General features: G+C 46.6%; 1 protein-coding gene across 1 annotated transcript in view; it reads right to left on the bottom strand.

The window, feature by feature from the left end:
* NUP85 (nucleoporin 85) overlaps positions 1-12,721 on the bottom strand; it is a 31,201-nt gene that overhangs the window by 4,455 nt on the left and 14,025 nt on the right. Inside the window, 5 exon segments of the mRNA XM_032322682.1 lie at positions 5,332-5,438; positions 5,802-5,933; positions 6,383-6,505; positions 6,611-6,745; positions 11,076-11,197. Coding sequence (XP_032178573.1) covers positions 5,332-5,438; positions 5,802-5,933; positions 6,383-6,505; positions 6,611-6,745; positions 11,076-11,197 — 619 coding nt within the window.

The raw sequence follows: 12,721 nt of genomic DNA, 5'->3' as shown, positions 1-12,721 counted from the left end.
ACCTAGATCTCTGGAGGCTGTCATGGTGAAAATAAAATTCAGGGATCCAATCAGATGCAGAGAATATGAATAGAGAATAATGTGTAAGAAACGAATAAAAAGGAACAGACGTAAACACAGAGAACAAACTGGTGGTTGCCACAGGGAGGGAGGTGGGGGATGGGAGAACGAGGTGAAGACGTACAAACTGCCAGTGACAAGATGAGCAAGTCATGCAGGTGAGAAGTACAGCCTAAGGACCACAGAGAATAACAGAACTGTATGTGGTCCCGGCACTTCTGGCGGTGAGCATTTTGTAATCCACAGAACTGTCAAATGTTGTAAACCTAAACCTAACATGTCAACTATACAGCAATTGAAAAAAAGAAAAACACTCAAAGTGTTTTTAAACATTTGTCCAGTGCTTGATACTTGTCCGGAGCTTGATGACACATGGAATTCAGGGCCGCCTGGTGGCTCACGCAGTTAAGCACTTGCGTCTGGCTCGGGTCACGATCCCGGGGTCCTGGGATCGAGCCCCGCAGTGGCAGGGAGCCTGTTTCTCCCTCTCCTCCCTACTTGTGCTCTCTCTCGCTATCTCTGTCATTCTCTCAAAAATAAATGAGATCTTAAAAAAAGAAAGGAGAGACCCTGGGTGGCTCAATTGGTTAGGCATCGGTCTTTGGCTCGGGTTGTGGTCCCAGGGTCCTGGGATCAAGTCCTACATCGGGCTCCTTGCTCAGCGGGGAGCTTGCTTCTCCTGCTACCTGCTCTGCCTGCAGCTCTCCATACTTCTGCTCTCTCAACAAATAAATAAATAAAAATCTTAAACAAAACAAAACAAAACATGGACTTCAGAAGAATATCTTTACTTGCATCTGGCATCGCTGTTAATGTTTCTTATACACCTTTTAACTAGTATACTTACTTTATGAATAGGACTATATACATAGAACACTTTTTTTTTTTAGAAGATTCTGTTTGTCAGAAAGAGCACAACCAGGGGGAGTGGCAGGAAGAGGCAAAGGGAGAAGCAGGCTCCCCACTGAGCAAGGAGCCTGATGCAGGAGCCAATCCCAGGACCCTGAGATCATGACCTGAGATGGAGGCAGATGCTTAACCAACGGGGCTTCCCAGCATCCCAATCCTTGACTATTTTTTTAAAGATTTACTTTAGAGAGGGCAAGATCGTGAGATGATTGGGGAGGAGGGGCAGGAAGAGACTCTCAAGCAGGCTCCCTGCTGAGCACAGAACCCTCTGCGGAGCCTGACCTCAAGACCCCGAGAGCTGAAACCAAGAGTCGGACACCTAACCTACTGCACCACCCAACTGCCATAATATTTGACTATTTTTTAAAATCTTGGGTAAGGGAGGGCGCCTGGGTGGCTCGGTGGGGTAAGCCGCTGCCTTCGGCTCCGATCATGATCTCAGGGTTCTGGGATCGAGTCCGACATTGGGCTCTCAGCTCAGCAGGGAGCCTGCTTCCCTCTCCCTCTCTCTGCCTGCCTCTCTGCCTACTTGTGATCTCTGTCAAATAAATAAATAAAACCTTTAAAAAAAAAAACTTGGGTAAGGGAAATTTTTTTTTAAAAGATTTTATATGTTTGACAGAGATCATAAGTAGGCAGAGAGGTAGGCGGGGGGGAGAGGGGGAGTAGGCTCCCCGCTGAGCAGAGAGCCCAATGTGGGGCTTGATCCCAGGACCCAGGACCTTGAGACCATGACCTGAGCTGAAGACAGAGGCTTTAACCCACTGAGCCACTCAGGCACCCCAGGTAAGGGAACTTTTAATGACTGCTTTCTGTAACAAAATCAAGCACAAGTAAAGTGGAAGCAAGACTATCAAGGCAAATAGTCTTGAGGTGTGCACTAAGGTAAAAAAAAAATTCTGCTTTCATAATAAAAAAGAACAGGGATTGGTTTATACTGAATTACTGGACAAATGTTTCAAACTTCTGCCTTGTTCTTAGGGCTACAGATCCTTAGATACTCCATCTGTTTCAGGATTCTACCATTACAGAATGTCCCTGTTGGTCTTCCTAACATTCACTTTGAAGAATAGCTTTTTCAAACTTTATTAATAACTGTATCTATGACATTCAAAAAATTATGTATGCTGGGGTGCCTGGCTAGCTCAGTTGGCAGAGCATGTGACTCTCGATCTCAGGGTCATGAGTTCAAGCCCCACATGAGGCACAGAGATTACGTAAAAGAAAACTGGGGTGCCTGGGTGGCTCAGTCAGGTGTCTGACTGTTGGTTTTAGCTCAAGTCATGATCTCAGGATGAGGAGATCGAGCCCCATGATGGGCTCCCTGCTCAGTGGGGAGTCTGCCACTGTCCCTGCTTGTGTTCTCGCTCTTGCTCAGTCTCCCGATAATCTTTAAAAAATAAAAAAAAAAAATTATCTTTGCCAATTTTCAAAAACACTCGTATTTCTACAATCATCAAATACTAAGACGTCTTGGGGCGCCTGGGTGGCTCAGTGGGTTAAGCCGCTGCCTTCGGCTCAGGTCATGATCTCAGGGTCCTGGGATCGAGGCCCGCATCGGGCTCTCTGCTCAGCGGGGAGTCTGCTTCCCTCTCTCTCTCTGACTGCCTCTCCATCTACTTGTGATTTCTCTCTGTCAAATAAATAAATAAAATCTTTAAAAAAAAAAAAAACTAAGAGGTCTATAAATTCATTATGAGCTACACAAAGTCCTATCATGCTCAAGTTTTTGTTTTTTTTTTTTAAGATTTTCTTTATTTATTTGACAGAGAGAGGGAATACAAGCAGGGACAGAGGGAGAGGGAGAAGCAGGCTTCCCGCTGAGCAGGAAGCCCCATGTTAGGACCCATCGCAGGGTCTTAACTAGATATTGATTTAACAAAAAAAAGTACCACAAACAGTACTCGAGACCACAGTTTCAGTCAGTCCCTACCTCTCTGTCCCCTTCATCTAGAAAAAGTAATTTTTAAAAATTTTTTATTGCTTTTTTAAAGGAGTATACTAGGTTTTGTTTTTTGTTTTTTGTTTTTTAAGACTTTATTTATTATTTGACAGAGATCACAAAAGGCAGAGAGACAGGCAGAGAAAGAGAGAGAGTTAGAAGCAGGCTCACCATAGAGCACAGAGCCTGATTTGGGGCTCAATCCCAAGACCCTGGGACCATGACCTGAGCCCAAGGCAGAGGCTTTAACCCACTGAGCCACCCAGGCGCCCCTAGAAAAAGTAATTTTATCATTTGTCTACCTGGATTGTTCTAAGAAAAAGAAAATGGATATAACATGGCTTTTAAAAGATTCTTTTGGGGGCACTTAGGTGGCTCAGTCAGTTAAGCGTCTGCCTTCAGCTCAGGTCATGATCCCAGGGTCCTGGCATCAAGTCCCACATCGGGCTCCTAGCTTACCCTCTGCCTGTGCTCTGTCAAATAAATAAAATCTTTAAAAAAAATACCTCTCCCTTTTAACACCTTTAAAAAGGATTCCCCTCATTCCCCTTTACAGGGTAGTCATGACCCTAGCAACAAAGCAGCAAGACTTCCCTACACCACCAGCCCACTGGCCCAACTCCAGATGTTCACCACTTTCCAGGAACTTAGCCTGGGTCTGACTGGTATAACTCAGGAGAAACTAAGTGCTCACAAGACCGAAAATCCAATCCTTCCCCATCCAGGAGGGCACACTTCTAAAACTCCGCTGCTCTCTCTGAAGATACTTCAAGCTTTCCTCTAATGCCTGAGATAAGGTCCCAGGACTTGCATTATGGTACCATTTTCAATGTAGAGTAGGAAGTGGCTTCCTAATCAGAAAAACCCTAGCTTGGGGCGCCTGGGTGGCTCAGTGGGTTCGGTTAAAGCCTCTGCTTTCGGCTCAGGTCATGATCCCAGGGTCCTGGGACCGAGCCCCACATCGAGTTCTCTGCTCAGCGGAGAGCCTGCTTCCTCCTCTCTCTCTCTGCCTACCTCTCTGACTACCTGTGATCTATCAAATAAATAAATTAAACAAACAAACAAACAAACAAACAAAACCCTAGCTCCAAAATTTGTAAGAAACAGAAATACTTTAGATCCTTTCCTATTTGCCAGGACAGACAGATGTTCAGACTAACGGACTGGGCGCCTGATCCTTCTTTATGTGTGACCGGCAGGAGGCTGAGGCCACTTTTTGTGGCATTCATGGAAGCCACTGCACTGGCACGCTCTTTTTCTATTGTCACTGCAGAGAACAGGCTGCTTTCCCTTTTCATTGTCCTTCCTCCTGGTTGTGCTCAACTCTGATTTGTTCCCAAAAATTGAGATGTGGATTATGAAGGAAGCCCTGGTGGAAATAACCCACTCCTGTAACAGCCAATATATTTAGAAATGCCCATTACTTCAAATTATAGGCAGAGACAATGACAAAGCCAAATAATGACGTGTGTGTGCACCTCTGTAAGTTATTCTCATTAACCACTCCGTGCAGATAGCGCCCCCTCAGCTGGATTCTGAAAGTCAACTTCCAGCTCCAGCTCCACATCTGTGAAAAGAATATGGACACAAAACCTAGTTTTCTTCCTCCACCGTTTTCTTCAAGCTCCAGCTGTCTTCTAGCTCAAACAGGAGGAGCGGAGCAGGAGGGGAAGCCCCTCCCATTGCCCAGATCTACTGAAAAAGATCTGGTAGAGGTCAGTGAATTCGATACTGAGCAAGGCCGTCTGCTGTCGTTCCCAACAGTAGTCTGCTGGGGGTCTTCAATGCAATACCCATGTGTCCAGGCTGCACAAGAAGGGACACAAAATGACGTCTGACTTACTATATATGAAAATTCCCAACAAGCTGTACCTTTGATTCGTGATGTCTGACACTCGCTTTCTCGCCTTGCTGAAGATTCAATGCACTGACAAGACACCCTTCTGAGGAGGGGGTAGTGTGGAATCCTTGCTCTCCAGACTCAGCCAGGAGCCCGCTGGTAAGGCAGCTCATGGCTCACTAGAGAGTGAGGCTACTGAGAAGTGCTCTCCCTTACGGCAGTTTGCATATCCATCAGGTTCTAAGAAATAGGCTTGCTGGCTTTTCTGGATTTTAAATATCAAAGTAATTTACTGCAATGTTGTTCAAGTAAACATCCCTAAAAATTGTTATGAATACAGTAAACATAGTACCTCAGGAAGGTCCCCAAGGCTGTCCAGAAAGAAGCCATTACCTACCTCCATGTGGCTCAGGAGGGGAGAAGGTGTGTGGGAAGCAAGTTAAGACACCAGAAAGAAAGAACAAGACATTCTAAGAAAAGGTGGTGGTGACAGCTGCACAACACTCCGACTTCACTTGGTTTCTCTGAACTGCACACAGTAAGTAAAGACAGAAAAAGGCGGTGGCGCAGCAGGTCCTACCTGCACTCCTTGATCACTTGGTGGATGTCAAACTCAAAGGCTGCCAACAAGATGTTGTCCAGGGGTTCTGGGCTGCTCTCACCTCCCAAAAACAGGTCAAGGCTGGACTGTGGAAAGTTGGTGACCCACTCAATTCCCAGATGAAAGCAGAGACTCAAGGGGACAGGCAGGGCTGCTGTGTAGGGAACCCTGGAGAAGGGCGATGAGGTCCTTCAAAAAGGGCCAAAGGAAGGGCATCTGGAGGGCTCAGCTGGAAGAATGTGCGACTCTGGATCCCTAGAGTCATAAGTTTGAGCCCCATGTTGGGGGCAGAGATTACTAAAAAAATAAACTTAAAAGGAGGAGGGAGGGGCAAAGGAAAGACCCTCCTGTTCTCCAGGGAGGTTCAACTCAAAAAGGCCACATACTGACAATAACCTAGCCCACAGGATTCGTACTCCCCACCACCATCCCTTGGAGTTCAGGCTCACCTGGGCATAGAGGTGCAGGTCAATGGGTTTCACTGTGGGATGAGAGTACAGGAGCCGGGTCACTAGGAAATGATACCAGTTATTCAGCAGCTCCTTCTGCTCCAACAGAGCGGCTTCATCTCCCAGCATAATCTAAGGAAAGAGATATTTTTCTTCAATTCCAGACCAACTTCTCTGTTAACTCTCCTGGTCTTGGGGCTCCTAGGTGGCTCAGTCGGTGAAGCACCTGCCTTCAGTTCAGGTCATGATCCTGAGGTCCTAGGATGGAGCCCTGAGTCAGGCTCTCTGCTCAGCGGGGAGCCTGCTTCTCTCTCTCCCTCCACCCCCCCTCCCTACCTCCCCACCTGCTCGTGCTTTCTCAAGCACAGGCTCTCTCTCCTCTCAAATAAATAAAATCTTAACAAACAAACAAAAACAAAAAACCTTTGCTAATCTCAACCAGAGCATCTGGTCTGAGAGCCCTCCTCTTCCTGGCAGAGCTGATGGACAGCCTTGTCCGGAGAGGATCACGTTCCTGTTATTGCTGTGTTGGATGTCACAGCCCCAGCTTTGACCCCAACCTGGACTTCCTTCCCACAGACCTTGCAGAGAGACTCCAGGTGGGGACTGGCAGCAAACGTGCTGTCCTGGAGGTGACGCTCGCATTCCTCGTGCCAGTGCTGCCACTTCAGCTCCAGCTCTGTCAGCGTCTGGGTGTTGCCAGGCTAAGGAGAAAGACACGGTGAGATGCCATTGCCACAGAAATGCTTTGTGCTTAATGAACAAACCCCTCTCTTGTGACCCAGCAAAACAGGGTTGCTCCCACATACACTGAGAACGGGCATCGTCCTCATCAGGTCCCCTAGGATTCGGCACATGCCTGCAGAGGAGGGACTGGCGTCAGCTTCTTTGGAGAGCATCTGCCGAGCCTCATCCAGCCGGCCCTGTAGCACCAAGATGGTCACCTGGAGGACACACAAGAGCATGAACATTCACGGATGCCCAGGAGCTGGTCTCCTCAGTCCGCACTTGGGCTTCCTAGCCTTACAGAAGTGCGCTGGCTCCTTCCCTCCAGCAGTCATCTAGCTTATCTAGTCTAAGGGTTTTAACCTGGACCATGCTTTTCAAACTGCATGTTTTAACACATTACAGATTGCAACCAACTTTTTAAAAATAAATGAAATGGGGACACCTGGCTAGGTCATTGAGTAGAGCACACAACTCTTGATCTCACAGTCATGAGTTCAAGCCCCACATTGGAGGTAGAATTTACTTAATAAATGGTGAATGAATGACAGAAAACAGAAAATGGATGAGCTCCCTACTCCATGGGAACCCACTCTTCCTGCCTGTGTTCCCTGTCTGTCAAATAAATAAATAAAATATTAAAAAAAAAAAAAAAGAAAACAGCATAGTACATCAAGTAAAGATCAGTTCATAAAAGGTTCAGTTCAAATAAACACACAGACGCACACATACGCTCAACATCAACAGTCCGCAGAGTCCAGAGAGACTACAGGTGGGGACTGGCAGCAAAGGCATCTGTGAATTTACTCAGATTCCGCATCTGTGAATTTCCCCATTGTTAACATCTATTTGTAACCCCGAAGTCAGTACGTGAGGTAGTGTCACCATTACTTGTGGATGTGTGCAGAGTGGCAAAAACGAACTAACTGATGTGCACATTCCCAGCTGAGGATGAGCAAGGCAGAATTCTACCTTCTTATATCAACTCTCACACCAAACAAAGGTCTTTTTCAGGTTCTACCTAGGGCCACTTTTTTTGTATTGTGCTTTTTGCTGAGCAGGGTGCTGAAGTGCTAAGTGCTAAGGAGGGATGGCGGCCCACAGGGAGAAAATGTGTTAGATTAGCCTCGTTCAGGCACGCGCTACTATGTTATTCACCATGATGAGTCAACAGTATATATTAAATGAGGGGTCCTGGGGCGCCTGGGTGGCTCAGTGGGTTTCAACTGCCTTCGACTCAGGTCATGATCCCAGGTCCTGGGATCGAGCCCCGCATCGGGCGCTCTGCTCAGCAGGGACCCTGTTTCCTCCTCTCTCTCTCTCTGCCTGTCTTTCTGCCTCATGATCTCTGCCTGTCAAATAAATAAATAAAATCTTTAAAAAATTAAAAAAAAAAAAATGAGGTGTCTTTAAGCAACACCATCCATAAAACAAGGTTATACACTGACCAGCTGACAAAAATGGGATCAGAGGCTGGAAGAATCCTGTATTACAATAATCAGCAATACATGTTCGGGCAACTTTATAGACTTTAACTATCATGAATAATGTCAACCAACAGTACATACACACTAACAAATATGTAAAACATACAAAGTAACATTTTCCCATACTCAGTCATGCTCAAAAAAGCCAAAGATAGGGGTGCCTGAGTAGCTCAGTTGTTAAGCATCCGCCTTCGGCTCAGGTCATGATCCCAGCGTTCTGGGACTCCTGGGATCGAGTCCTTAATTGGGCTCCCTGCTCAGCAGGAAGCCTTGCTTCTCCCTCTTCCTCCACCTCTGCTTCTGTTCCCTCTCTCACTATCTCTCTCTCTGTCAAATACATAAAATCTTTTTTTTTTTAAGTGCCAAAGATATAGATGCTGACAAATCCCCAATTTCTCTCTAGCCTATACTTCCTTCTCTGGATTCCAGACCTGTACACAGTAATGCCCGACATAGTGCCTCCACTTAGACCTCATGGGCATCTTAAATGTAGCATCTCTAAAAGTAAACATCTGGCTGCTTCCAACTCACCAAACTGATCTTCCCACATTCTCTCATTTCTTACACATGCACATCTAATCTATTAGCCAACTGCATCAACGGTATCTGTAAACTGCATCCAGAATGTAATCATTCCTCACCACCTCCTCTGTTCAGCTCCCATCCTTGTCCAAGTCACCACCATCTTTTCATGCTTTAGTACCAGAGCCTCTAGACTGGTCTCTGCTTCTGCCCTTGCTCCATCCTTGGTAGGGCAGCCAGAGAGCCTTGGAAACCTACATCCAATCATGGTGTGAATGCTCAGCTCTCCTATGTGCGCCCCACCCCATCTGACTCAGGGGCTGCGTCCATCAACTAGCTCACACACATATATGTCTTTTAATCAAAATATAATCTTTTTTTTTTTTTTGAAGATTTTATTTATTTATTTGACAGAGATCACAAGCAGGCAGAGAGGCAGGCAGAGAGAGGGGAGGAAGCAGGCTCCCTGCTGAGCAGAGAGCCCGATGTGGGGCTCAGTCCCAGGACCCTGGGATCATGACCTGAGCCGAAGGCAGAGGCTTTAACCCACTGAGCCACCCAGGTGCCCCTCAAAATATAATCTTTATTTGAGAAGAGAACATGAGCAGGAGGGAGGGGCAGAAGGAGAGGGAGAAGCAGGATCCCCACTGAGCAGGGAAACCCAATGTAAGACTTGATTCCAGGGCGCCTGGGTGGCTCAGTGGGTTAAGCCGCTGCCTTTGGCTCAGGTCATGATCTCAGGGTCCTGGGATCGAGTCCCACATCGGGCTCTCTGCTCAGCAGGGAGCCTGCTTCCTTCTCTCACTCTCCATCTGCCTGCCTCTCTGCCTACTTGTGATCTCTGTCTGTCAAATAAATAAAAAATCTTTAAAAAAAAAAAAAAAAAAAAAAGACTTGATTCCAGGACCCTGAGATCATGACCTGAGCTGAAGTCAGATGTTTAACTGACTGAGCCATCTAGGAGCCCTAATCGTAACATAATCTTAAATATAACCTTAGGGGTGCCTGGGTGGCTCAGTGGGTAAACGCCTCTGCCTTCAGCTCAGGTCATGATCCCAGGGTCTTGGGATCCAGTCCCGCATCGGGCTCTCTACTCGGCGGGAAGCAGAGCTTCCTCTTCTCTCTCTCTCTGCCTGCCTCTCTGCCTACTGGTGAACTCTGTCAAATAAATAAATAAAATCTTAAAAAACAAAACAAAACAAAACAAAACACATAACCTTACTATCTGCACTGTATAGAAGAAACTAAAGGATATTAAGTAACACATCTAATACCCCACAGCTAGCAAGAGGCAGAGCTGGCAACCTAACTTAGACAGTCTGGCACCACAGACCATGTTCTTACCACACTGCTCTACTGCCTCTAAGTCCCTATGACAGTCCAAGGAACCCTCTGATCTGACCCCGTGACTCTCTGCCCTTGCTCACTGCTCCTGATCTCATGTGCCTCCAGGCCAGAGCAAGTGCAGGTCTCACTATCTGCAACACTCTTTCCCCTCCTTTGCCCCAGAGCCCCTCCCCCCACCATCACCTCATGAGGGAGGCCTTCCTTGATTCCTCGGCCACCTTGGCTTTACTGCCCTCCACATCACAGTGCTCCCCTGTTAGGCATGCTACATGTTTTACTTTTTTCTGTACTTATTTCCTGTCTCCCCACCCAGGATATAAAGCTTCCTAAGGACAGTAATCTTCGCCCACTTTGTTCATGACTGTTTCCTCAATGCCTTGCAAACAGGAGCACTCAATAAATACTCAGTGAATGAATCAGAGACACAAAATCTGAGCCTAATACTTCCTGAACAAAGGCTCTCCCCACACTTGCACAGATCTCCCAGCAACAAAAGGCCCAAAAATAGCATCAAAGGCAACAATTCTTTACCGGAATTCCAGATTTTCTAAGTTTAATCAACTTTCCATTATTCAGGTCATCTAGCAATCTCTCCCCAGTCCCTCCCAATTGGGTCACGGGTCACTAGGCAGAGTACATACATACCCACCCTCACACAAACTCACAACCCCAACACACAGACTGACTTCCACACTGATAATCCAAAATAACTCCAGGATCATCCATCTTTTTGTTTTCAATAGCTATTTGGAGCTCCAATTTTGGAGTTACACTATAAACACTCACCTATTTAAGTTCTAAGTTTATAGAGTTGTTCAGCATCACTACAATTCAGTTTTAGAACACTTCTATCACATCAAAACTCCTCCTGCTAATTTAACCTCCAACCCCCTTCAGCTCCTATCAAACAGCTTTATCACATCTTCTCTTCCTTAGACTCACAAAGAAATTAAACATCCCTGCTCACCAGGAAGTCTACAAAGCATTACTTTTCTTACATGACAACTTAGTTCTAAACTCTCCTGTGGAGCTGGGAAGAAAAGATCTAAGAGCAGCCCCATAATCACAGACTCAAAGAGCCGGTCCGACTCTGAGCAGGCTCCACAGGCAATCCTTGGGCCCGCCGGAAGCACTGGGAAAAAGAGATCATGAGATGGAAGTCAGGAAGGCCCAGCCTGCGGGAGATGCTTACCAACTTCCAGAAGCTGTCATGTTTGCTCGGATTCTCGCTGCCCAGGACATCTGCCAACAAACTGTCCACTTCACACACGTGTAGTCGGACCCAGTCAAGGAGGTGAAGGAGAAGAGCGCCAGCTGGGAGAAAAGACTCTTGTTAACACAAAAAGCTCTGCTTCCTCTGCAGCAAACTCCACTTTCCCACTGTACATACAGAAAATGTAGGCAGACAAGATGACTAGGTAGGAAGTACTTTACCCCACTTAGGTGGGTACCCATATGGTCCTGAATAAAGGACTGGACTAGCAAATGGACTTACGAATAGTTCCTCTGAGCCAGGCAGCTCCACATTTCATGAATTTTTGAGAGGGCTGAATCACACCTTTCACCTCGAATTCTTCATGACTATGCAGTACTCGGCGGCTACATAAGGAATGGCCACTTAGGGATTGCTACTGACTAGGTGCTAGGTATGACAAAACCACAGCAACAGCCCTCAAAATATACGGGAGGAGATAAAAACAGAATCAGCTAATTTTATTTTCACACTGCTCAGGGCTTTAGCAGGAGTAGGAGTAAAAAGCTATGACTGCACAGATTATTAACATTCATGTAGGGATAAAAGCAAACATAAGTCATCAAGGGAATGCAAAAAAACCCTGCAGCACCTCCACAGAGAGCCTACTCAGGCCAGGATACCACAGGACACAACTTAGTTCAAGAGCACGGAATAGGGGGGCGCCTGCATGGCTCAGTGGGTTAAGCCGCTGCCTTCGGCTCAGGTCATGATCTCAGGGTCCTGGGATCGAGTCCCACATCGGGCCCTCTGCTCGGCGGGGAGCCTGCTTCCCTCTCTCTCTCTCTCTCTCTCTCTCTCTGCCTGCCTCTCCGTCTACTTGTGATTTCTCTCTGTCAAATAAATAAATAAAATCTTTAAAAAAAAAAAAAAAAAAAAACACGGAATAGGGGCGCCTGGGTGGCTCAGTGGGTTAAGCCGCTGCCTTCGGCTCGGGTCATGATCTCAGGGTCCTGGGATGGAGTCCCGCATCAGGCTCTCTGCTCGGCAGGGAGCCTGCTTCCCTTCCTCTCTCTCTGCCGGCTTCTCTGCCTACTTGTGATCTCTCTCTTCTGCCTACTTGTGATCTCTCTCTGTCAAATAAATAAATAAAATTAAAAAAAAAAAAAAGAACATGGAATAATTCAGAGTGCACAGTTCACAGGTAGGGCTGCCCCCTCCCTCTATCTCTGGGGACAGAAGTCCCCAAGTGACTTTGCTTCTCACCATCTAATCCCTCCTCACAGCCCTAAAACTTTGTTCCTTTCTAACAACTGACATTTATCGTTTCACATTTCTGGAGGCCAGAAGTCTGCGATCAAGGAGTGGACAAAGTTTGTTCTTTCTGAGGCTGGGAGGGAGACCCACCCCATGCCTCTTCCCTGATCCTAAAACTTTCTTCAGCTTGACCAGTCTACCATATGAATCCTGACCGCCCCTGCCACAAACTAGTCCAGTGTGCTTTCCTGGTGTTTTTCAGGGGTCACCTGCCCAACATCTTAGGTTTTTAGAAGGCATTTTAGTTAATCTCTAAGTTTTAGTTAATCTCTAAGTTTTTTTGGTAGTATCTGACAAAACAGCAGTGTTTTGGGGTGTTATATACAACT

The sequence above is a fragment of the Mustela erminea genome, chromosome 18, assembly GCF_009829155.1.
Source record: "Mustela erminea isolate mMusErm1 chromosome 18, mMusErm1.Pri, whole genome shotgun sequence".
NCBI lineage: Eukaryota > Metazoa > Chordata > Mammalia > Carnivora > Mustelidae > Mustela > Mustela erminea.
The sequence above is the reverse complement of the archived record's forward strand: the minus strand, read 5'-3'. Positions and strand labels throughout refer to the sequence as shown.